At 41.5% G+C, this 27812-nt stretch overlaps 1 protein-coding gene across 1 annotated transcript; it reads right to left on the bottom strand.

The window, feature by feature from the left end:
- On the bottom strand, window positions 1-24513 carry LOC138363589 (uncharacterized). Its single transcript, XM_069322949.1, has 2 exons — window positions 23719-24513; window positions 1-324 (listed from the first exon to the last, which is right to left on the bottom strand). The coding sequence occupies exons 1-2, from the start codon at window positions 24511-24513 to the stop codon at window positions 1-3; spliced, it is 1119 nt and encodes a 372-aa protein (XP_069179050.1).
- Between the last annotated feature and the right edge of the window lie 3299 nt (window positions 24514-27812).

Below are 27812 nucleotides of genomic sequence, written 5' to 3'. Positions count from 1 at the left end.
TCACACGGTGCGCAGGGTTGTCCGCTTTCTATGCTCCTGTATATCGTCTTTCAGGAGCCTTTTTTTCGGGCGACCAAGGTGTGTCTGTTGATCGTCCCCACCCGGCTGCCGTCGGGTCTTCGGTTGCCCATCTGCGGCTATGCGGATGATACCGTCCTGTTCGTGGCCATGGAGGGGTCGGTTGGGGCTGTCCAGGTCGTGGTTGAGAAGTTTGAGTTGGCCACTGGGGCCCGGGTTAACAGTGAGAAGTCCGGTCTTCTGGGTCTTGGTGGGTGGTCCTCTCGCCGTGTGTGGGTGGGGTCGTGGTTTCCGGTTGTTACTTCTCTGCAGGTTTTGGTGCTTACCTGTTTCGCTTCCTATGAGCAGTGTTTGGCTTGCGATTGGGGTGCGGTTTCCCGTAGTGTCGGTGTTGCAATTGGGTTGTTAGCTGTGCGCTCGTTGACGATTTATCAGCGGGCGCTGCTTGTTAATTGCAATGTTTTGTCGCGGGTCTGGTTCGTGGCTCGGTGCTACCCCGTGGATCACAAGCTGGCTTTCGGGTTGGAACGCCAGGAATATCGTTATGTGTGTTGTGGATGTTACCACACGGTTCACCAATCGACATTGGTGTTGGCTGTGCGGGAGGGTGGGGTGGGCATTCCTGATATGTTTACTAGGGCTCGGGCGCTGTTCTGGGTCTCATTGTGTCAGAGGTTCGAGTTGGGTGGGGAGCTCAATGCTTTAGGTATTTATTATTGCTCTGTTCGGTTTAGTTTTGTGGTGAATTTTGGTGTTTGTCGGGAGGCAGCAGTCTGCACCCCTCCTGTTTACTCTTGGGTGGTGGCCATTCTTCAGGTCTGCCATTGTCTGGGTTTCTTGTCCTTCTCAGTTAAGGCAGTGTATAGGGTTTTATTTCGTCGGGTTCCGCCGCGGGTGGAGGGTTTGTTCCCATGTTGGGATTGGGGGGGGATGTGTGGGCGGCGCTGGGGGCTCGGTTTCTGGCTCTGCAACAGCGGGAATTGTTGTTTCGGTTCTTGCATTTGTCGTTGGCGACGAATGCGCGGTTGTGCATGCTGGGTTTGCGTGCCTCTGATGCGTGTGTGCACTGTGGCCTCCCTGAGACACAGTTGCATGTCTTTTACTTTTGTGAGCGGTTGAGGGGTTGCTTGATTGGTTTCGGGACGTGTTGGTTGGGGTTTGTGGGCCGGGGTGTCGAGATGGCTTTTTGAGGTTTTTGTTTTTGTCTTTTCCGCGTGGGTCATGCCAGGTGCACAATACCCTATGTCTTCTCGATGCTGACATTGTGTATTGTGTTTGGGTGGGTCGGAGGGAGGGTTATGGGGTTGCTAGGCTTTTAGGGTTTTTGAGAGGCCGTTTGCGGTTCACGTGGTGGTGGGTGCAGCGTGCGTTTCCGAGCGAGTTTTGTGGTTGGTTCACGGGTGGATATGTGCGTGGGGTTGCTTTTGGATGAGTGGTCGTGGGTTGGGTTCTTGGTTGTTGGTTGTGGGTTGGGGGGTTGATCTTCTTCGTTTTCATCTTAGGTCCCCGGCCCTCCGGTTGGCCTCCTCGGGGGAGGGGGGCTGGGTGTGTGAGTGGTTGCTGCTATGGTTGTGTGTTTGGTTTATTGTGTGGGTGTGTGTGTGTGTGGGTATGCTTCTTTGCTGGCTCCTGTGTGGGCTGTTGCTTCTTCCCTGTGTGGGTTAGTGCAGCTGTTTTGTTGCTAATTTTGTTGCTACAGTGATGTTATTCCTGGTGTGTGTGTGTCTTGGTGTTTTGCTGTTCGCCCCTGGTTCTTTCTTGGGGTTGTCATGTAGATGTACCTGGGCCTTGGCCGTAATATGTTTTATGTTACTTATATAGTTTGTGTACAGTGTGCTTCTGCTTTGTGTTATTTATGTGATTGTGTGCATCTTGTGTCTGTGTGTGTATTGGTTTATTCTGTGTACGTTTTTGTGTCTTTCTATGTACATGTACGTGTGTTTGTTGTGTGTCCATTTTTATGTTTAACTTTGTATTCAGACTCATGTACCTGAAATTTCTAGGTTCTCATGTTGGAAATTTCCAACACTAATACAATACAGTTGTATTATTATTAATTATTACTAAAATCTACTAATTGCTGTAGTAACTAAAATTAACCAACAGTAGAGTTCACATGAACTAATAATTCTATCTGTACAATAAAGCTAGAATTCTTACGTAACCAGACACCAGTATTGCGTCAGATTCTACCATAATAAACACATTTATATCCAGTGTGTCAGAGAATTGAGTTTGATTCTCTAAAAACAACAGTGTTCTGTGTGATAATTATTTACCGATAACCTGACTCCCAAATAATGCCAAATTAAGCGTTTCTAGTTACAACTTTTATCTGGTAATAAATTTAACGTCATACGTGAATGCCGTGGTGAGAATTAATATCATTCTCCATTGCTCGTTGACATCGTAAAACGAGCAAATATTAACTCCCTAGAATTATAAACCTGTCATTATCCCAGCATTTTAGCCGCAACTGCGAGAAATAATATTATTCGTAGTAAATAATTTGTGTGGCGAATGCGAGGACGCGGAGCGGGAGGGAGACGCCATATTACCGAGAGAACGTGTGGAGGCGTCGGTGAGAGAGGAAAGTCGCCAAAGTGCGGTGTGAAGACTAGTTGCGGAATTGAGCAACTTGTTTGGTGTCAGTGTCATAGGATACATTGTGGTGAATCGTCAACAAGAATTAACTTGACATTCAGCCCGGAACTTGTCAATTTGTTCCATGTAATCCATCGTGACCGGCCAGAGAAGCGCGTCGACATCTAGGCCTAGCTAGCCGCCACGTGTTCGCCATTGTGACGCTAGAGCCTGGGACGCGAGCTTCGGCAAGCTTCAACTTATACAGTGCCCTATTAGCTAAGTACACTTATTCCCTTTTGATGCATCATTAGAGATAGTTTACAGCAGGATAGCTTGTCGTCACGCCGAGCGACATAAATAAAACACATCTTGCGTGTGAAGAATTCCCCGAGCTGCTACTTTCCCGTGTTATTCATCTCCCAGTGTTCCATGATGAATTCCGGAGATTCCGAGGATGATTCATGACTGATGTCTTGGAAAACGTCTTCAAGCTAAGACCCTTTTCCGTATTCCATTATTCAAATTATCTGTATTGAATTATTACTATTGATCACTGTGCACTGGATTTAACACGTGTTTATTATAATCATTAATTTCTGATATTCATAATCTATGTTCTTATTGGTGACAAATTCTCTATTGATTCTCTAATTGGTCATAGGATTAGGTTATTACATAATGAACTGGTGTACGAACCACACTAGTTCCTAGACATATATGAAGTTCTAGCAATAACCCCCCAATGTAGGTGTTTGAGGCTTTGATTCAATTAAATTATATATACAGCCCATTAATTATTCAAGTGATTATATTTTCTAGTATTTATCCATAGTTACTGGTTCCACTAGGAATTTCAAATGATCACATTTTATTAGTTTCCCTCTTTACTATAAAGGCGGGTGGTCCTTCGTAATTGATTTCATTACATTAATAATTAAATAAATAGAGTCAAGCCCCAAATGTCCCACATTATGGTCTTTCGAACCGGATAAACATAAATTATAATTATAAATACTAATTAGTAATACCTAATCCTTGTGTGATGTAGTCTAGACTAACCATTTTAATTAATTGTGTCTACCAACAGCGTAACACATAAGTTAGTCTAAGTCACACCAATTCATTGCTACTTTCACCTCATGTATAAGGTAGCACTCGTGGGACACAGTCAATTACCCACAACACTTAGACCTATACCTCATACTGAAGTAAGAATCTTTAGGTCACCAGGAGCAACAGCTCATAACTTTTATAACAATTCCACACTAACACCTGCGTTAGAGTGGCCTCACCATCTAACCATTATATACTTAGGTGGTAATGACATCCATCCTACTCGTCATCCAGCTGAGGTGATCAAGCACCTTAAAGCCATAATTTCTTCTTTCAAGCTCATCAGTAATTCGGTAGTATTCACGTTAGTGGAACATCGCCAGCCAAGTCAAGATAATCGTTGGGGAGTAACACCAGAATACTACCAAAGAGCTGCTAAGTACATAAATTTCAGGCTGAAAAAACGAGTGAGATTGGATGCCACTTATATCCAATTTACAGCCAGACCTTATAGACATAACCTGACCAGAGATGGTGTACACCTGTCAGGTGAGTCTAGGTTGCATGTGGTTGACAAATTGATCAACACAATCAATTATCACAAACGGCTGTGGCTGGCAAGCCAAACTTAACTGTACATAATTATTTTCACTTGTGTGTGCACACTTATAAACAATAAAATCCAAAAAAAAACAAAAATACAGCACACTTATATTCACCTTACTGCACCACAATAATCTTTACCAATCTTATTAGGTAGAATTTAGGCTGAGATTGTGCTGAATTTGGCAGAAGCCCAGACTAAATAAATTTGTAGTTTCTTAGGTAGGAATTATCACGACTAGACTTAAGCTAGTCAGTAGTGTATGTATTATACCATTTGTGCTGACCCTATTAAGGGTGGGATTAAACTTTGAGATAACTCTGATTGGAGTGTCTCTATAATATTTCATCTTGTACTCATTATTTTGTGTGTATCTATTTTGTGTATTGCTGGATGATCACCATTACATCTAATGGTGATATAGAAGAGTTAACCGGACGAAAGTTAATGGTGAAGTTCAGACAATGCACAAAATATCTAGCTACTTGTTGTTAGGTAGGTACATTTAACCTCAAGTGAGGTAGAGTATAAATTAGCCACATTAAATTAGGCTACATTTAATGTTACTTGTCAACTAATGAACAAGTACCCAAGCTTCATTAGTAATACTTATTCTAATCCCATGAAGTTTGGACCCAAGCCCAACATGGCTACTCCTGAGCAATTAAGGAGGACCTATATTGGCCTTAAAGGTCATTTAACCAGACTAATTAACAAGTCTGAGGGCTTATCTAAAGAAACTCCCATTGACTCTTATCACTTAGAGACATCAGTAAGAGTAGCTGATCTGAAATTTGATCAAGTTAGGTCTACAGGTCAGTCTTATATTACTCTACTGAATGCCATAGAAACTGATCCTGATGAAGTAAGTCAAATTGTAGACGATATCTCCCAGTATGAAGAGGAAACTCAAGATAAACTTTACATGCTATCTAATCTAGCAAAACAATCTAAATCCAATACAAATAATACTATGTCTTAATTCAGTAACCAACTACCTGAGGATCGTTTACCTACTTTAGACTTACCTACATTTACAGGATTAGATACAGAAAATTGGGACAACTTTTGGACTTCATTTGAAGTTCATATACATAAGAAATCGTCTCTTGACAAGGTTTCTAAATTCTCATACCTGCTTAGTCTTCTCAAAGGAGAGGCTAAAAAGGTCATACATAACCTAACTCTCACTGAGAGTAATTATGAGGAAGCTATAAAACTGTTGAAGTTGAACTATTGCAACAAAGAGTTGAGTATAGCTAACCTTTATTACCAATTTCTAGATCTGAATGCACCAAATAGCAGACCAGAGTCACTTCAAAGCTTCAGACTAGAAGTAGAGTCTCTAGTAAAGGCCTTAGGTACTAAAGTTGATATACCAGATTCAGAATGGTCAATCAAGTTACTTTTGCAGGAGGAGGATCGTAACTACACTAAGTTTCTCTGGATTACGGACCCACTGGATCCTAACAGTGATACCATCACATATCGTTTTGCCTCAGTATTATTCGGAGCGACGTCTTCCCCATTTCTATTGCAAGCAACATTAGACACACATTTGAGGAAGTCAAATAGCCCTTATAAGGCAGACATTAGTGACAACTTGTATGTCGACAATTTCCAGGGAACTACTAATGATCAAACCAATTTGGTAGAAATCTACCATGAGGCTAACCGTGAGCTATTAGGAGCCAGTATGCCACTACAGTCATGGGCCTCAAATAATGAATCACTAAACCAGGTAATTGAGAAAGAATTTCCAGGTTATCAGGTACCCAATCAATTAAAGGTTCTAGGTGTGGAATGGAACACAAGTACTGACGAGATGAATGTCAAGTGAGTACAAACCGATAATTCATCCCTTACCATGAGAATATTGCTCTCGTTTGTCAGTCAACCATTTGACCCTTTAGGCTTACTTAGTCCTATATTAATTCGGGGCAAACTCCTAATGCAGGAGTGCTGGCAGAAACATATGGGATGGGATGAACCGGTACCAAGTGAGTTACAAGCTAAATGGCAGATACTCTCAACGGATTTTAATCAGTTAGGTGTTTTGAAATTTCCTCGTAATGCTTCAGGACCAAACTTGCCCACAAATTTGCACGTTTTCTGCGATGCCTCTGGCAAAGCGTATGGCGCTGTAGCCTACTTAGTTAATAGTGCACAATCCATTTTGCTCACATCGAAAGCAAGAGTTGCTCCCATTAAGAAGAGATCTTTACCTCAAATGGAGTTGACTGCATTGCTGGTGGGAGTAAGATTGGCTCATTGCTTGACTAAGACACTCAATAATATCCACTTTGGTGAGATTGTCGTGTGGTCAGACAATGAGGCAGTCTTACAATGGGTATGAAACAACAACAATAAGACTCCCTACGTCAGTAATCGTGTTAGGGAAATTCATGAGTTATCTGCTGGATATAAATTCAGACATGTTCCTACCAAGGACAATCCTGCAGATTATTTATCTCGAGGGTTAACACTAAAACAACTTATCAAGTCTTCGCTGTGGTTCAATGGACCTTCGTGGCTTGTTGGTGGTCAGTGGCCCAAACAAAAGCCACAAGTCATAGTGACCAATATCACCACTCCCATGAAAGAACCAGAACCTCAACGAATCTTAGCCATTGATCCTCACAATTATTCTAACTTAAGTAAGTTATTAAGAGTGACCGCACATGTGTTTGACTTTCTTGCTAAGATAGGAATTCGACATAAGTTTCCCAATCCTATCCTCTACTGGATCAAACGTGCACAACAAGAGACATATGGAAGCGAATATGAAAATCTTCCAGATAAATTAACTAAGTCTCTAGGTATCTGGTATGATGCCAACACTCATAATATATTAAGGAGTGGAGGACGTTTGCTTCATGCAAAAATTGATCTGGACACAAAGAATCCAATTCTTCTACCACGTCACCACATCATCACCAAACTTCTAGTTTTACATCACCATCAATATGGTACTTTACATGGTGGAGTGTTAGATACTCTCACCGACCTTAGACAGAAATACTGGCTTCCTCAAGGTCGTCAGACAGTCAAGTCAATTATTAAATTCTGTGTAATCTGCAAAAGATACGATGCTAGAGTATGTCCTTACCCAGGACCTCCACCACTCCCTGAAGAGTGGTTCATCTTCGTCCTTTTGAAACCATTGGTGTAGATTACACAGGAGCCTTGCTTCTCACTGGCAACCCAGATAAGATACCAGTGAAAGCTTACATTTGCCTCTTTACGTGTGCTACTACCAGAGGCGTACATTTAGAAGTGACTTCAGATATGAGTGCTGAAGCCTTCATCCAAGCCTTCCGCAGATTTGCAGCTCGCAGATCTTGTCCCAAACTCATGATATCGGACAATGGTTCCAATTCTGTGGCAGGAGAAGCCTGTCTGCGAGAAGTCTGGAATCATCCAGAAGTACAGTCAGTCCTGCAGAGACGACAATGTCACTGGAAATTTATAGCACCAAGAGCCCCTTGGCAAGGTGGGTTCTACGAGCGAATGATAGGCACTGTCAAGAAGTGTTTAAGAAAAACCTTACATAGACAAAAAATCAGTTACTCCGAACTCCAAACAATTGTTGTGGAAATCGAGGCGCGAGTCAATAACCGCCCATTAACATACCTGTCCGATGATTTCTCACAGAGAGAACCTCTGAGTCCCTCACACTTGATACATGGAGGCATGCTGAGTCCTCTCATACCTTTAGCAGAAGAGGACCCCGTCGACCCTTCACATGTAACCAGAAGTGACTTGGTAGAAAGTTACCAACATCTCTCAAGAGTCATTGAAAGGTGGAATGAGGTGCGGACTCGAGAGTACCTCACAGCTCTACGAGAGTACCACTACGGAGCTTCGAGTCCTTATAATAAAGTATAACATAAACCAGGGGGACCTACTATTAGTCGACAGTGATGGACCAAGGTCAGAGTGGCCCATAGGCAAAATTGTTGCCATTCATCCAGATCATCAAGGTATCCTGAGAGTAGTGAAAGTTTTATGCCGAGGCAACACTACCCTAAAAACTTTAGAGAAGTTGGTACCTCTCGAATTAGCAGAACGAGAGTGTCTGCCAGAACCAGCTTCCCCAGTAGTTTCCGAGGACAGTAATTCTGATCCACCGAGCAACCGCCCCACTAGAGCTGCTGCTCAACAATGCAAGCGGAAACTGCAAGCCTATTACAGATCTGACTAAGAGCAAATCCATTTACATCCAATTTAAGTAACCATGATGATACTGTGGAGTGATGTCAAGTAACAAATCATTACAAGTCACTATGACCCAGGACATTCTCATCACAGTAGATTCTCAGTTATTTGAATTGTGTGATTTAAATTCTTAATTGTTGTATAGGCTATAAATAACATTATTTGTCTAGAGTATCTGAGAGTTTACAGACTTTGAGACTTAGTAACATAAACATTCCAGGTCATTGTGACACCAGTCAAAGAGTTTATTGTAAGCTTTCTTAGTTATTAGCTTTAGGTAATTCATAATAACATGTTCCATTTTACATGAAATCTGCAAGACCTAAGTTTCTTGTATGTCCTTGACAAATACAGAACATTCGTTATGTGTGTACTAACATACTAACATACTAATATTAATACCAACTTCGGGATGGGTATGTCAGCACTCCACATTACACTGCGACCCGATAAATCTCCCCCCGGAGTTATGTTGGAAATTTCCAACACTAATACAATACAGTTGTATTATTATTAATTATTACTAAAATCTACTAATTGCTGTAGTAACTAAAATTAACCAACAGTAGGGTTCACATGAACTAATAATTGTATCTGTACAATAAAGCTAGAATTCTTACGTAACCAAACACCAGTATTGCGTCAGATTCTACCATAATAAACACATTTATATCCAGTGTGTCAGAGAATTGAGTTTGATTCTCTAAAAACAACAGTGTTCTGTGTGATAATTATTTACCAATAACCTGACTCCCAAATAATGCCAAATTAAGCGTTTCTAGTTACAACTGTTATCTGGTAATAAATTTAACGTCACACGTGAATGCCGTGGAGAGAATTAATATCATTCTCCATTGCTCGTTGACATCGTAAAACGAGCAAATAATAATATTTAACTCCCTAGAATTATAAACCCATCATTATCCCAGCATTTTAGCCGCAACTGCGAGAAATACTATTATTCGTAGTAAATAATTTGTGTGGCGAATGCGGGGACGCGGAGCGGGAGGGAGACGCCATATTACCGAGAGAGCGTGTGGAGGCGTCGGTGAGAGAGGAAAGTCGCCAAAGTGCGGTGTGAAGACTAGTTGCGGAATTGAGCAACTTGTTTGGTGTCAGTGTCATAGGATACATTGTGGTGAATCGTCAACAAGAATTAACTTGACATTCAGCCCGGAACTTGTCAATTTGTTCCGTGTAATCAATAGTGACCGGCCAGAGAAGTGCGTCGACATCTAGGCCAAGCTAGCCGCCACGTGTTCGCCATTGCGACTCTAAAGCCAGGGACGCGAGCTTCGGCAAGCTTCAACTTATACAGTGCCCTATTAGCTAAGTACACTTATTCCCTTTTGATGCATCATCAGAGATAGTTTACAGCAGGGTAGCTTGTCGTCACGCCGAGCGACATAAATAAAACACATCTTGCGTGTGAAGAATTCCCCGAGCTGCTACTTTCCCGTGTTATTCATCTCCCAGTGTTCCATGATGAATTCCGGAGATTCCGAGGATGATTCATGACTGATGTCTTGGAAAACGTCTTCAAGCTAAGACCCTTTTCCGTATTCCATTATTCAAATTATCTGTATTGAATTATTACTATTGATCACTGTGCATTGGATTTAACACGTGTTTATTATAATCATTAATTTCTGATATTCATAATCTATGTTCTTATTGGTGACAAATTCTCTATTGATTCTCTAATTGGTCATAGGATTAGGTTATTACATAATGAACTGGTGTACGAACCACACTAGTTCCTAGACATATATGAAGTTCTAGCAATAACCCCCCAATGTAGGTGTTTGAGGCTTTGATTCAATTAAATTATATATACAGCCCATTAATTATTCAAGTGATTATATTTTCTAGTATTTATCCATAGTTACTGGTTCCTCTAGGAATTTCAAATGATCACATTTTATTAGTTTCCCTCTTTACTATAAAAGCGGGTGGTCCTTCATAATTGATTTCATTACTTTAATAATTAAATAAATAGAGTCAAGCCCCAAATGTCCCACATCTCGTGATGTATTGTTTCCTTTTGTGCCTGTGTTTATAATTATGTTCTTATTGTTATGTTCTTGTTATTATGTTCTTGTCTTGTGCTATACTTTGTATATTTCTTTTATAAAAATAAAAATAAAAACTTTGTGGCGCCACGTACAGTTGTTACAATTAACTACAAATATGCGTGTCCACCTGCCAAACAATCCATCAGCCGAGATATTCTCACATCAATTTCTGGAAATTGGGAATGGAAACGTGGCAGTCACATACAAGTCCGGCGACACTGGTGGAAGCAGATGAAGCAGTTAATTATCCAACTGATTTTTTTAATTCACACAATCTGCGAGGGATACCACCACCGCACGAACTGCAATTAAAAATCGGCGAGCCAATTATCATGTTACGAAATATCAACCTGCCGAAGCTTAGCAACGGCACGCGTCTTGAAGTAAAAAAATATTCAGCAACGTCGTAGAAGCAACAATCTTGCCTCGCAGACGTCAAGCCGCCTGCTATCGCTGTATCTATCGATGATTTCTGTGTTGTTTACTAGGATTTCTCTGGCGATGGTTTGGTTGTGGGAAGAGATTATATGTTCCTTAATGGAGCCCCTGTTGCTTATGCATCGTTAAACGCCTAGAAAGAGATGTTGTTGTCTTGCCTATATACTGGGTTTTTTGGAGCTTACAGTCCCCAAGAGGGCATTTGAAGGCAAATGTTCGTTTCCTTAGTGTAGACTGAAGTGTGGAAACCTCTGCTCTTTTCCATGACTGTTACATCTAGAAAGGGCAGCTTCCCATCCTTTTCCATCTCATAAGTGAAACGCAGCACGGAACTCCGCTCAAATGCCTCCTTCAACTCCTTCAACTTGAGCGGAGTTCCGTGCTGCGTTTCACTTATGAGATGGAAAAGGATGGGAAGCTGCCCTTTCTAGATGTAACAGTCATGGAAAAGAGCGGAGGTTTCCACACTGCAGTCTACACTAAGGAAACGAACATAGGAATGTGCCTAAATGCCAAAAGCGACTGCCCAGATAGGTACAAAAGGAGTGTTGTTAACGCATATGTCGACCGTGCTCTCAGCCACAGCTCAGAATGGAAGCAAGTCGACGAAGAACTCTGTAGGGTAAGGCAGGTCCTAGTCAACAACAGCTTCTCCAATGGTTTCGTCGAAAACATCATAAGAAGAAAAGTGAAACGCCATGCAACCTCTGAAGAGACAACCAACACAACACCTATACCCCCTATTAGACTATTTTACAGGAACTTCTTTTCCACAGCTCATAAAACGGAGGAAAGGGTCCTGAAAGATATTGTTAATAGAAACGTTATCCCTACAGACAAAAATCAGAGGATACAACTGACGATTTACTATAAAACCAGAAAAACGGCCAGCCTACTCATGAGAAACTCTCCAGACAAAAAACAGAACGCTTTAAAAGAGACTAACGTCGTCTATGCCTTCAAATGCCCTCTTGGGGACTGTAAGCTCCAAAAAAACCAGTATATAGGCAAGACAACAACATCTCTTTCTAGGCGTTTAGCGATGTATAAGCAACAGGGCTCCATTAAGGAACATATAATCTCTTCCCACAACCAAACCATCGCCAGAGAAATCCTAGTAAACAACACAGAAATCATCGATAGATACAGCGATAGCAGGCGGCTTGACGTTTGCGAGGCATTACACATCAAGAAGTCAACACCTGCAATCAACAGCCAATTAATGCACAACTATATTCTACCCACCTCAAGACTCCGCTCCAATATAGAAGCATCAAGAAATATGGACCAATAGGCTTTCTACAATCACTTCTATTCAATACCCATTGTTTTATGTTCTAGCTTGTGTTGATGAAATTAATACCTTATTAAATACCACCTCACCCCATCCACCTCACTCAAATGTAGATATAAACAAAATCGGAGATGTGTAAGTTCTATTCAGTTGTGTATGTGTTAACTAAAGTCTTTGAAAATGTAATAAGTTTTACGAAACGCTCTCAAGTGTCGCGTCAGACTAGAAATAAAAATGAATTTTGGAGAATTGATTTTTGAATTACCTCCAACAGTGAAAAGAAATGTACGAAAGATTGAGAAAATTTGTGTTAAAATTATTAATCTTACTTTTTCGGTCATATTTAATAATATATGTCTACAGGAAAGACTGCTACCAAAATATACTAATATATATATATATATATATATATATATATATATATATATATATATATATATATATATATATATATATATATATATATATATATACAAACATGCCTGAATGGTCTCCAGGCATATATGCAACTGAAAATTCCACACCCCAGAAGTGACTAAAACCCATACTGCCAGGAGCACTATGTAACTGGTGCACAGGAGACCTTAACCACTCGACCATCATGACCATACAAAAGATGATGGTAACCGAGGCTATTTGCCCATCATCCTGACTGCACTCTGATGGTACTCTTGTGCATAGTTATTTTATCAAATCACGTCATTTTGGGGAGCCACGTGAGTAATACAAATGTAAACAAGGTCTGGGATGTGGAGTTTTCAGTTGCATATATTTCTGGGAACCATTCAGGCTTGATTGCAATTGCGTTGTTGAGCTAGGCGTTGTAGATCTTTCAGTGTTGGTGGCATTCATGATCATACAGTGTAGTTAATAAATGGAGTAGCAGTTAATACTAGTTAGTTTATACTAGTAGTTAATACTACTAGAGGGTAGTAGTTACTTCCCTCAGAGTAGTTATTAAATGGAATGCATTAGGTGTTGGAAATTTCCAACACTAATAAACTACTATTGTATTATAATACATCATCATCATTATATACTAACTACAGTAGTTATTAATCTCACTAACGGTAGTGTCAACATAAATTAAACCATTTCATCTGCGTATTAGTGCTAGAATTTTCATGAAATCGAGTAGCAACATTGCGTCAGATAATGTCTAGTTAGACACGTTTATTACCAATGTGTTAGAGAATTGAATGTGGTTTTCTAAAATTATCAGTATTCCATGTAATATTTACCTACGGATAATATATCTCCCAATAATCCAAAACCGAGAGTTATTAACTGAAATTATTATCAAGTAGCAGTTTTATCTGTTACGTGCGAATGCCATGGAGAGAATAAAATCTTCTCCGTTAATGTATTACATCCTAATTGTGCGGAAAAGAATTATTCGTGATTAATAATTTCTGTGGTGAATGCGAGGGACGGGTTGAGGGAAGGCGGAGACGCCATTGGACACAAGGCATCCCTGGCGTGAAGAGTGGCGAGACACATGGTAGTGACTGGGGAGTTTTTAACGACAAGAATTACGTTGATACCCCGTTAACAGTTAACAATTACTTATCCAAGTGTTCTATAGTGCCCGGCCAGTTAGTAATGCGTCAACAATTGAAGCCACGACCCGTAATTACACTTACACAGCAGTGGACGCCTGGGACTGGCTGACGCGGTTTCGGCAGACCTCAGTATTTGATACGCTCATGTTAAGTATACCATTCTCGTTTGATGCATCATCCTAGATTGCATATTTGTGAGTAGTCTGTCGTTATACAGCAAGGATACCTAATACACAAAGTTAGTTGAATTTCAACAATTTCTCCGTTTTCATGAATATTTGAAATAAATCGTAGTCTAATCAAATGCTACTTAAATTTCTCTGATTTCAGCGTGTATACGAGGAGTCTACAAGTTATTTCTCATCATTCGTGATATTCACCTCGGGTTCTTTCTTTATTAGGAACCTGTGACCACGAGGACGAATGACGAAATGGCGTTACAGAAATCGTCTTACAGCTAAGACATTTTTTTCATACAAATTTATCTAATATTATTACTGATTTCTATATAATTCATATAGGATCTTTACATTGAATAAATTATTGCCAGAAATGATGATTTGGTAATTAATGTGTTTTGCTTTGACTGTTGCTCAGTAATTCATAATCTTTAATATTCATAATTTGAGTTATCATATCTTTGAATCTATTGTAGTTTAGATTTACTATGTTATTAACTCAACAATGAACTAGTGACAAACCACACTGGTTCCTAGATATATTTGAACTTCTAGAAATACCCTCCTAATGTTGATATTTGAGGCTTTGACATTAATTAATAATACAGTCTATTCATTATTTTCAAGTGATTTTTCATTTAATTAGTTTCCATAGACCCTGGTTCTCTAGTGTCATTCTAATGATCACTATTATTCGTTTTCCCTCTTTTCTCAAAAGTGGGTGGTCCTTCGATATATTTAAATACAATAATCAAATAATTGAATATCTGAGTCAAGCCCCAGTAACCCAGCATTATGGTCCTTCGAACCGGATACATACCAATTAACATTACTAATTAGTCATAACTAATCACAGTGTGAAGTAGTCTAGACTAACCACATTTTATTAATTGTGGCTACCGGCAGTGTACCACATAGGTTAGGTTAATTCACACCAATTTATTTGCTGCTTATACCTCATGTATAAAGTAGCACTCGTGGGACACAGTCAATTGCCCACAACACTCAGACCTATACCTCATACTGAGGTAAGAATCTTCAGGTCACCAGGAGCAACAGCTCATAACTTCTATAATAATTCCACATTAACACCTGCGTTAGAGTGGCCTCACCATCTAACTAATATTTATTTAGGTGGTAATGACATCCATCCTACTCGACACCCAGCTGAGGTAATTAATCACCTTAAAACAATAATTTCCTCATTTAAACTTGTTAGCAGTTCAGTAGTGTTCACATTAGTGGAACCTCGCCAACTGAGCAATAATAATCGTTGGGGAGTGAGTCCAGAATATTACCAAAGAGCTGCCAAATATATAAACTATAGGCTGAGGAAGAGAGTACAATTGGATGCCACTTACATTCAATTTACAGCCAGACCATACAGGCAAAACCTGGCAAGAGATGGTGTACACCTGTCAGGTGAGTCTAGGTCACATGTAGTTGATAAATTGATCAACACAATCAATCACCATAAAGGGCTGTGGCTGGCAAGCCAAATTAATTGTACATAATTGTATTTTCACCTGTGTGTGCAAGTGCACCTTTATATAAACTATAAAATCTAAAAAAAACAAAAACACAGCACAACTATATATTCACATTATTGCACCACAAATTATTCTATGCCAACCTTTATTAGGTAGGAATTTAGGCTGTGATTGTGTGAATTTGGCACAAATGCAGACTAAATAAATTTGTAGTTTCTTAGGTAGAAATTCTTACAACTAGTTTTGAACTAGTTAGTAGTGCATACATTATACATTCTTATGCTGACCCTATCAAGGGTGGGATTCAAACTTTATTGTAACTCTGATTAGAGTATATCCATATTAATTATTTGTGTACTCATTATTTGTGTGTATGCATTTTGAGTGCTGCAGAATGATCACCATTGCATCTAATGGTGATAGAGATGAGCTAGCCGGAAGAAAGTTAATGGTGAAATTCAAGCACTGCTCAAAATCCTTAGCTACTTATTGTTAGGAAGGTACATTTAACCTCGAGTGAGGTAGAGTGTAATTTAGCCAGATTAATTTAGGGTATACTCAATATTACTTGTCAACTAATGAGCAAGTGCCTAAGCTTCATTAGTAATACTTATTCAAGTTCTATGAAATTTGGACTTAAAGCCACCATGGCTTCTCCTGAACAATTAAGGAGAACCTATATTGGCCTCAAAGGTCATTTAACTAGACTAATTAATAAGTCTGATACCTTGTCTAAAGCAACTCCCATTGATTACTATCGACTAGAAACATCATTGAGAGTGGCTGATCTAAAATTTGATAAAGTTAGATCTACAAGCCAGTCTTATCTCAACCTACTGAATGCCACTGAAACTGATCCTGAGGAAATAGATCAAATTATAGCAGATATTTCTCAGTATGAAGATGAGACTCAAGATAAACTTGACATACTATCCAATATAGTAACACAATCTAAATCTAATGCAAATAATACTATGTCTCAATCCAGGAATCAATTACCTGAGGTTCGTCTACCTACTTTAGACTTACCTACATTTGCAGGGCTGGATGAAGAAAATTGGGACACCTTTTGGACTTCATTTGAAGTTCATATACATAAGAAATCTTCTCTTGACAGGATTTCTAAATTTTCATACCTGATTAGTCTTCTCAAAGGGGAGGCTAAGAAGGTCATAAATAACCTAGCTCTCACTGAGAGTAATTATGAGGAAGCTATAAAACTGCTAAAGTTGAACTATTGCAACAAGGAGTTGAGTATAGCTAACCTTTATTACCAGTTGCTAGATCTGAATGCAGCAAGTAACAGACCAGACTCACTTCAAAGCTTCAGGCTAGAATTAGAGTCTCTAGTGAAGGCCTTAGGTACTAAAGGTGATGTACCAGCCTCAGAATGGTCAATCAAGTTACTTTTGCAGAGGAAATTGCCTCGAAATATCTTAGCAGAAATCTGCTCACACTATAAAACCGAGTTTCTCACTCTCGAGCAAATATTCGAGGGACTGAGAATAACGGTTAACAGGTTGAAGACTCATAATAAGATTAAACCTGAATCTAAACCACCTAACACTGACAACTCAGTCAAACCCAAATCGACTTTGAATAAATCCAATAATTTCATACCTAAGACTACTCCATCCACTGGAAAAAAGGAGTGGTAGTGTAGGTATTTATTCTGTATCTCCCTCTGACGATACAACGGATATGTCCACTAAAAGGACAAACTCAGCCAGAGAGAGAAAGTGTCTGTTCTGTGAACAAGAACTACAAATGCACTGTTTATCCTAACTTTAATACCAGGATTAAACGGCTACAGGAATTACACAGATGCACCAAGTGCATGGGTTCTCATGATCCCAGTAAATGTGTAGTGCAACTACGGTTATGCAGTAGATGCAACAAAGGTGTACATCATTATGCCTTATGTAGAAAAACTTCTACACAATCTATGACACCTGGGGGAGAATTCTATGAATTCTACCACAGTACAATATTGCAAGGTACATCAAGAAATAAATGTACTTGCTACTGAGTCAGGCAATAATATCACTCTGCCTACGGCTCAACTTAAACTATTTGACAGGAAGTCTAGAGTTAACACTAGAGGTCTCTTTGATCAAGGATCACAAAAAACCTTCATTACACAACAATTAGTCGAGCAGTTAAAATTAAAACCTGCCAAAAGTGTGAGACTGAATATTTCTGGGTTCTTGACTAATAGTGGACCTCGTGAATACCAAGTAGTCAAGGTGTTAGTGAGACTTGGATCTTCCACTAGTCCAATACAAGCAGTAGTAGTAGATAAACTTCCTTCAGACCTGCAGGTCACAGGACTAGCTCGCACTGCGAGATATCTTAAACGAAACCGCATGAGGCTAGCAGACTACAAAATAAATTCTGACTGCCTCACTGATGTTGGAATACTTATAGGCGCTGACCATTATTATAAATTTATAACTGGATGCACCAGACAACATGGAATGAATTTGTTGTCATCTGCTGGAGGCAAGTTGCTTACTGGACCGATGCTTTTCCAACAAAATCCAGCGTCAACCAACCAACAATCTAACAATACAATAGTGGCGTGACTAGGCTTGGAACAGTCACTCCTACATTTCAGAGAAATATCTGAAGATAATGAGTCTGATCCACCTGTACATCGTCTGTGGGATTTAGACACTTTAGGTATTGTCCCTGAACAACCAAGCCCTGATGATATGTTGACTTACCAGCAATATCTGGATACAGTTGTCTATAAGGATAAACAATTCTGGGTGAGACTGCCCTGGAAGTTAAATCATCCACAACTTCCAGTTAATTATTTCATGGCAGCCTCTCAATTAATACGACTGAAGAAACAGCCAGACAAATTGAACATGTATCATCAATTAATTCAACAACAACTCAATAGTAAATTTATCGAAGTTGTTGATAATGATGACCAAAAAATAGGTCACTATTTACCCCATCACGCTGTGGTGAAAGATTCATTGACAACGCCAATACGTATTGTCTTCAACTGTAGTGCCAAAATGAAGGCAAACAGCGTGTCCTTGAATGAATGTCTCCAAACGGGACCTAGCCTAACACAAAGGCTACATGATGTACTATTACGATTCCGCACTGGTATTTTCGCTTATACTGCTGATATCAGTAAAGCTTTCCTTAGAGTAGGCTTGCAAGAAGAGGATCGTAACTACACCAAATTTTGCTGGATTAAGGACCCACTGGATCCTAAGAGTGACGTCATAACCTACCGGTTTGCCTCTGTGCTATTCAGAGCGACTTCCTCCCCATTTCTACTTCAAGCCACATTAGATACACATTTAAGGAAGTCAAATAGCCCTTATAAAACCGAGATCAGTGACAACTTGTATGTCGATAATTTCCAGGGAACTACAAATGACAAATCCAAATTGGTAGAAATTTACCATGAGGTTAACCGTGAGTTATTAGGAGCCAATATGCCACTACAATCATGGGCCTCAAACAATAAATCATTAAACCAGATAATCGAGAAAGAATTTCCGGGTTATCAGGTGCCTAATCAATTAAAGGTTCTGGGTGTGGAATGCAACACAAGTACTGAAGAGATGAATGTCAAGTCAGTACAAACCAATAATTCATCCCTTACCATGAGAAAATTACTCTCATATGTCAGTCAACCAATTGACCCTTTAGGCTTACTTAGTCCTATATTAATAAGGGGCAAACTCCTAATGCAGGAATGCTGGCAGAAACATATGGGATGGGATGATCCGTTACCAATTGAGTTGCAAGATAAATGGAAGATACAACGGATATCAATCAATTAGGTGTTTTGAAATTTCCTCGTAATGCTTCAGGACAAAACTTACCCACAAATTTGCACGTTTTTTGCGATGCCTCTGACAAAGCGTATGGCGCTGCAGCCTACTTAGTCAATAGTGCACAATCAATTTTACTCACATCTAAAGCAAGAGTTGTTTCAATCAAGAAGAGATCTTTACCTCACATGTAGTTAACTGCATTACTGGTGGGAGTGAGATTGGTTCATTGCCTGACCAAGACACTCAATAATATTCACTTTGGCGAAATCGTAGTGTGGTCAGACAATGAGGCAGTCTTACAATGAGTAAGAAATAACAACAGTAAAACTCCCTACGTTAGTAATCGCGTTAGGGAAATTCATGAATTATCTGCTGGATATAAATTCAGACATGTCCCCACTAAAGACAATCCTGCAGATTACTTATCTCGAGGGTTAACATTAAAACAACTAATCAAGTCTTCGATGTGGTTCAATGGACCTTCATGGCTTGTTAGTGGTCAGTGGCCCAAACAGAAGCCACAAGTCATAGTGACCAGTATCACTACTCCCATGAAAGAACCAAAATCTCACCGCATCTCAGCTATTAATCCTCACAATTATTCTAACTTGAGTAAGTTATTGAGAGTGACAGCACATGTGTTTGACTTTCTTCCTAAGATAGGAATCAGACATAAGTTTCCCAATCCTATCCTCTACTGGATCAAACGTGCACAGCAAGAGACATATGGAAGTGAATATGAAAATCTTCCAGATAAATTAACCAAGTCTCTAGGTGTCTGGTATGATGCCAACACTCATAATATACTAAGGTGTGGAGGACGTTTGCTTCATGCAAAAATTGGTTTGGATACAAAGAATCCGATCCTTCTACCACGTTACCACATTATTACAAAACTTCTAGTTTTACATCACCATCAATATGGTACTTTGCATGGTGGAGTGTTAGACACTCTCACCGATCTCAGACAAGGGTCGTCAAACTGTCAAATCAATCATTATGTTCTGTGTGATCTGCAAAAGATACGACGCTCGAGTGTGTCCTTACCCAGGACCTCCACCACTCCCTAAGGAGAGAGTAGTTCATCTTTGTCCCTTTGAGACCACTGGTGTCGATTACACAGGAGCCTTGCTTCTCACTGGCAATCCAGATAAGATACCAGTGAAAGCTTATATTTGCCTCTTCACGTGTGCTACCACACGAGGCGTACATCTAGAAGTGACTTCTGACATGAGTGCCAAAGCCTTCATCCAAGCTTTTCGTAGATTTGCAGCTCGCAGATCCTGTCCCAAACTAATAATATTTGATAATGGTTCAAATTTTGTGGCAGGAGAAGCCTGCCTACAAGAGATATGGAATCATCCAGAAGTGCAGTCTGTCCACTGAAAATGTTTTGCTTCCAGAGCCCCCTGGCAATGTGAGTTCTACGAACGTATGATAGGGACTGTCAAGAAATGTTTAAGGAAGACCTTGCATCGACAGAAAATTAGTTACTCCGAACTCCAAATACTTGTCGTGGAAATTGAGGCGCGAGTCAACAATCGCCCATTAACTTACCTATCAGATGATTTCTCACAGAGAGAGCCTCTGAGTCCCTCACATTTAATACATGGAGGCCTGCTGAGCCCTCTGATACCTTTGGCAGAAGAGGACCCCGTCGACCCTTCCCATGTAACCAGGAGTGACTTAGTAGAAAGTTACCAACATCTCTCGAGAGAAATTGAAAGGTGGAATGAGGTGTGGACTCGAGAGTACCTCACAGCTCTACGAGAGTACCATTATGGAGCTTCAAGCCCCTATAATAAAGTTCAACTCAAACCAGGAGACCTAGTATTGGTTGACAGTGATGGACCAAGGTCAGAATGGCCTATAGGCAAAATTGTTGCTATTCACCCAGATCACCAAGGCATCCTGAGAGTAGTACGGGTTTTGTGCCGAGGCACTACTACCCTAAAAACATTAGAGAAGTTGGTACCTCTCGAATTAGCAGAACGAGAGTGTTTATCAGAACCAGCTTCACCAACAGTTTCCGAGGACAACAATTCTGATCCACCGAGCACCCGCCCCACTAGAGCAGCTGCTCAACAATGCAAACGGAAACTACAAGTCTATTATAGCTCTGACTAAGAGCAAATAATTTCCCATCCAATTTGAGTAATCATGATGATGCTGTGTTGTGTTGTCAAGTAACAAATCAGTTACAAGTCACAATGACCCAAGACATTCACCTCACAGTGGATTCTCAGTTACTTTAAATTGTATGATTTAATTCTTAATTTGTTTGTGTAGGCTATCAACTATAACATTATTTCATCTAGAGCATCTATGAGTTTGCGAAACTTTAAGACTTAGTAACATAAACGTTACATGTCATAGCGACACCAGTCACAGAGTACATTGTAGGCTTTAATAGTCATTAACTTTAGATGATTCACAATTCCATGTTTTCATTTAACATGAGTTCCTTTACAAGACTTAAATTCTTGTATGTCCTTGACAATTACGGGACATCCGTTATGTGTGTACTAACGTACTAACATACTAACCTTAATACTAACTTCGGGATAGGTACGTCAGTACTCAACAATGCACTGCGACCCGAGTTTTCTCCCCCCGGAGTTATGTTGGAAATTTCCAACACTAATAAACTACTATTGTATTATAATACATCATCATCATTATATACTAACTACAGTAGTTATTAATCTCACTAACGGTAGTGTCAACATAAATTAAACCATTTCATCTGCGTATTAGTGCTAGAATTCTCATGAAATCGAGTAGCAACATTGCGTCAGAATATGTCTAGTTAGACACGTTTATTACCAATGTGTTAGAGAATTGAATGTGGTTCTCTAAAATTATCAGTATTCCATGTAATAATTACCTACGGATAATATAACTCCCAATAATCCAAAACCGAGAGTTATTAACTGAAATTATTATCAAGTAGCAGTTTTATCTGTTACGTGCGAATGCCATGGAGAGAATAAAATCTTCTTCATTTCTCGCTTAACACCATTAAACGAGAATATGATAATATTTAAGTCCCTTTAATTGCAACCCAGTTCTCATTAACGTATTACATCCATAATTGAGCGGAAAAGAATTATTCGTGATTAATAATTTCTGTGGTGAATGCAAGAGACGGGTTGAGGGAAGGCGGATACACCATTGGACACAAGGCATCCCTGGTGTGAAGAGTGGCGAGACACGTGGTAGTGACTGGGGAGTTTTTATCGACAAGAATTACGTTGATACCCGGTTAACAGTTAACAATTACTTATCCACGTGTTCTATAGTGCCCGGCCAGTTAATAACGCGTCAACAATTGAAGCCAGGACCCGTAATTACACTTTCACAGCAGTGGACGCCTGGGACTGGCTGATGCGGTTTCGGCAGACCTCAGTATTTGATACGCTCATGTTAAGTATACCATTCTCGTTTGATGCATCATCCTAGATTGTATATTTGTGAGTAGTCTGTCGTTATACAGCAAGGATACCTAATACACAACGTTAGTTGAATTTCAACAATTTCTCCGTTTTCATGAATATTTGAAATAAATCGTAGCTTAATCAAATGCTACTTAAATTTATCTGATTTCAGCGTATATACGAGGAGTCGACAAGTTGTTTCTCATCATTCGTGATATTCACCTCTGGTTCTTTCTCTATTGGGATCCTGTGACCACGAGGACGAATGACGAAATGGCGTTACAGAAATCGTCTTACAGCTAAGACATTTTTTTGTACAAATTTATCTAATATTATTACTGATTTCTATATAATTCATATAGGATCTTTACATTGAATAAATTATTGCCAGAAATGATGATTTGGTAATTAATGTGTTTTGCTTTGACTGTTGTTCAGTAATTCATAATCTTTAATATTCACGATTTGAGTTATCATATCTTTGAATCTATTGTAGTTTAGATTTACTATGTTATTAACTCAACAATGAACTAGTGACGAACCACACTGGTTCCTAGATATATTTGAACTTCTAGAAATACCCTCCTAATGTTGATATTTGAGGCTTTGACTTTAATTAATTAATAATACAGTCTATTCATTATTTTCAAGTGATTATTCATTTAATTAGTTTCCATAGACACTGGTTCTCTAGTGTCATTCTAATGATCACTATTATTCATTTTCCCTCTTTTCTCAAAAGTGGGTGGTCCTTTTTTTAAATACAATAATCAAATAATTGAATATCTGAGTCAAGCCCCAGAAACCCAGCATTAGGCAGCGATGTGGTGGAGGCTGACTCCATACGCAGTTTTAAATGCAGATATGATAGAGCCCAGTAGGGTCAGGAATCTGTACACCAGTTGATTGACAGTTGAGAGGCGGGACCAAAGAGCCAAAGCTCAACCCCCGCAAGCACAATTAGGTGAGTGTTGATGGCGTTGTTGATCTTAGTGTTGGTGTCGTTGATGATCCAACGGTCTGATGATCCAACGGTCTGAGGGTCTGGTCTTAAGGCGTTGGGTAAGACTGGTGGTCTCGGAGGGCAGGCCGGGAGATCTTGGGAAGAGATGCCGTCGTTATCCAGTGATGTGTGGTGAGCTCTGAGGGTCTGAGTGGTGAGCTCTGAGGCTCTGAGTGGTGAGCTCTGAGGGTCTGAGTGGTGAGCTCTGAGGGTCTGAGTGGTGAGCTCAGAGGCTCTGAGTGGTGAGCTTTGAAGGTTTGAGTGGTGAGCTCTGAGGGTCTGAGTGGTGAGCTTTGAGGGTTTGAGTGGTGAGCTCTGAGGGTCTGAGTGGTGAGCTCTGAGGGTCTGAGTGGTGAGCTCTGAGGGTCTGAGTGGTGAGCTCTGAAGGTCTGAGTGGCGAGCTCTGAGGGTCTGAGTAGTGAGCTCTGAGGGCCTGAGTGGGGAGGTCTGAGTGGCGAGCTCTAAGGGTCTGAGTGGCGAGCTCTGAGGGTCTGAGTGGCGAGCTCTGAGGGTCTGAGTGGCGAGCTCTGAGGGTCTGAGTGGTGAGCTCTGAGGGTCTGAGTGGTGAGCTCTGAGGGTCTGAGTGGGGAGCTCTAAGGGTCTGAGTGGCGAGCTCTGAGGGTCTGAGTGGCGGGCTCTGAGGGTCTGAGTGGCGGGCTCTGAGGGTCTGGATGTTGTCAGGGAAGCGAAGTCTTTATATTGTGTGTTTAAGGTGTTTATTCTTTTATAAATAAGGCTTCCAGGGGGCATAATTGGATGAGAGAGAGAGCGCGTAAGTCCCTTGCAAGAGTGTTCCAACCATGCTGCCTCCCGGGCTCTGTTTGACCTTGTTACAGTGTGGGTTTGAGCCCTTCTTACTGTCTTTCTGTCCCCTTGTTCAATAGTGTCTTGTCAACACAAGCTAACACACACACACACACAGACAAACACACGCGCGCGCGCTCACACACACACACACACACACACACACACACACCTGCTGCACATGTGCGTCTGTCTGCCTACAACCATAGCATTCCTGTGCACTATAGCATTTTAGTTTTCTCTTGTCATGGAAATTTGTTTTTATTTGACAACTATTTGACAATCATGAATTGCTTGGGGTCTTGTAGTACAGTGGTCTACGTTCTCGAGTCATATTTTCACACTCGATGCCTCTGTTATCCTGATAGTAAAGAGGTAAATAAGATTGCACCATAAGAAAGGATATAAGTTCAACTTTGACACAAGCACAAGTCTATAAGCTTCCTGTCCCCGACAACAAGGATTATACATACACGTAAACATGACAGCAATTAACAATATTACTCGGAGCATGAAAATGGGCAGCAAAACACCGAATTACATGCGTGTGTGTAATTACAAAATTACACAATTTCATGAACACCCAAGATGAGAAAGGTCAACAAAAAAAAACAGATGGTTACACAACACACCCTAGCTAAGTAACCCCACCACACCCTGGTTAAGTAACCACAGCACACCCTGGTTAAGTAACCCCACCACACCCTGGTTAAGTAACCACAGCACACCCTGGCTAAGTAACCACAGCACACCCTGGTTAAGTAACCACAGCACACCCTGGTTAAGTAACCACAGCACACCCTGGCTAAGTAACTACACCACACCCTGGCTAAGTTACCCCAGCACACCCTGGTTACCTAACCACACCACACCCTGGCTAAGTAACCACAGCACACCCTGGCTAAGTAACTACACCACACCCTGGCTAAGTTACCCCAGCACATCCTGGTTACCTAACCACACCACACCCTGGCTAAGTAACCACAGCACTCCCTGGCTAAGTAACCCCAGCACACCCTTGCTAAGTAACCACAGCACACCCTGACTAGGTAACCCCAGCACACCCTGGCTAAGTAGCCACAGCACACCCTACTAAGTAATTACAGCACACCCTGGCTAAGTAACCACAGCACACCCTGGCTACGTAACCCCAGCACACCCTGGCTAAGTAACCCCAGCACACCCTGGCTAAGTAATTCCAGCACACCCTGGCTAAGTTACCCCAGCATATCCGGGTTACCTAACCCCAGCACACCCTGGCTAAGTAACCACAGCACACCCTGGCTAAGTAACCACACCACACCCTGGCTAAGTAACCCCACCACACCCTGGCTAAGTAACCACAGCACACCCCTGGCTAAGTAACCACAGCACACCCTGGCTAAGTAACCACAGCACACCCTGGCTAAGTAACCACAGCCCACCCTAGCTAAGCAGGGAGCCGGTCGGCCGAGCGGACAGCACGCTGGACTTGTGATCCTGTGGTCCTGGGTTCGATCCCAGGCGCCGGCGAGAAACAATGGGCAGAGTTTCTTTCACCCTATGCCCCTGTTACCTAGCAGTAAAATAGGTACCTGGGTGTTAGTCAGCTGTCACGGGCTGCTTCTTGGGGGTGGAGGCCTGGTCGAGGACCGGGCCGCGGGGACACTAAAAAAGCTCCGAAATCATCTCAAGATAACCTCAAGAAGTAACCCCAGCGCACCCCGGCTAAGTTACCACAGCACACCCTGACTAAGTAACCACACCACACCCTGGCTAGGTAACCACACCACACCCTGACTAAGTAACCATACCACACCCTGGCTAAGTAACCACAGCCCACCCTATCTAAGTAACCCCAGCACACCCCGGCTAAGTAACCACAGCACACCCTGGCTAAGTAACAACACCACACCCTGGCTAAGTAACCACACCACACCCTGGGTAAATAACCACACCACACCCTGGCTAGGTAACCACAGCACACCCTGGCTAAGTAACCACACCACACCCTGGCTAAGTAACCACACCACACCCTGGCTAAGTAACCACACCACACCCTGGCTAAGTAGCCACACCACTCCCTGGCTAAGTAACCACAGCACACCCTGGCTAGGTAACCACAGCACACCCTGGCTAAGTAACCACACCACACCCTGGCTAAGTAATTACACCACACCCTGGCTAAGTAACCACAGCACACCCTGGCTAGGTAACCACAGCACACCCTGGCTAAGTAACCACACCACACCCTGGCTAAGTAGCCACACCACTCCCTGGCTAAGTAACCACAGCACACCCTGGCTAAGTAACCACAGCACACCCTGGCTAGGTAACCACACCACACCCTGTCTTAGTAACCACAGCACACCCTGGCTAAGTATCCACACCACACCCTGGCTAAGTAGCCACACCACTCCCTGGCTAAGTAGCCACACCACTCCCTGGCTAAGTAACCCCAGCACACCCTGGCTAAGTAACCACACCACACCCTGGCTAAGTAACCACACCACACCCTGGCTAAGTAACCCCAGCACACCCTGGCTAAGTAACCACACCACACTCTCGCTAAGTAACCACAGCACACCCTGGCTAAGTAACCACAGCACACCTTACTAGGTAACCACTGTACACCCTGGCTAAGTAACCACAGCACACCCTGGCTAAGTAACCCCAGCACACCCTGGCTAAGTAAACCCAGCACACCCTGGCTAAGTAAACCCAGCACACCTTACTAGGTAACCACTGTACACCCTGGCTAAGTAACCACAGCACACCCTGACTAGGTAACCAGAGCACACCCTGGCTAAGTAGCCACAGCACACCCTGCTAAGTAATTACAGCACACCCTGGCTACGTAACCACACCACACCCTGGCTAAGTAACCCCAGCACACTCTCGCTAAGTAACCACAGCACACCCTGCTAAGTAATTACAGCACACCCTGCTAAGTAATTACAGCACACCCTGGCTAAGTAACCACACCACACCCTGGCTAAGTAACCCCAGCACACTCTCGCTAAGTAACCACAGCACACCCTGCTAAGTAATTACAGCACTCCCTGGCTAAGTAACCCCAGCACACCCTGGCTAAGTAACCCCAGCACACCTTACTAGGTAACCACTGTACACCCTGGCTAAGTAACCACAGCACACCCTGGCTAAGTAACCACACCACACCCTGGCAAAGTAACCACACAACACCCTGGTTAAGTAACCCCAGCACACCCTGGCTAAGTAGCCACAGCACACCCTGCTAAGTAACT

The sequence above is a fragment of the Procambarus clarkii genome, chromosome 11, assembly GCF_040958095.1.
Source record: "Procambarus clarkii isolate CNS0578487 chromosome 11, FALCON_Pclarkii_2.0, whole genome shotgun sequence".
Lineage (NCBI taxonomy): Eukaryota > Metazoa > Arthropoda > Malacostraca > Decapoda > Cambaridae > Procambarus > Procambarus clarkii.
Note: the sequence above shows the minus strand (reverse complement) of the source record. Positions and strands in the feature narration are given on the sequence as shown.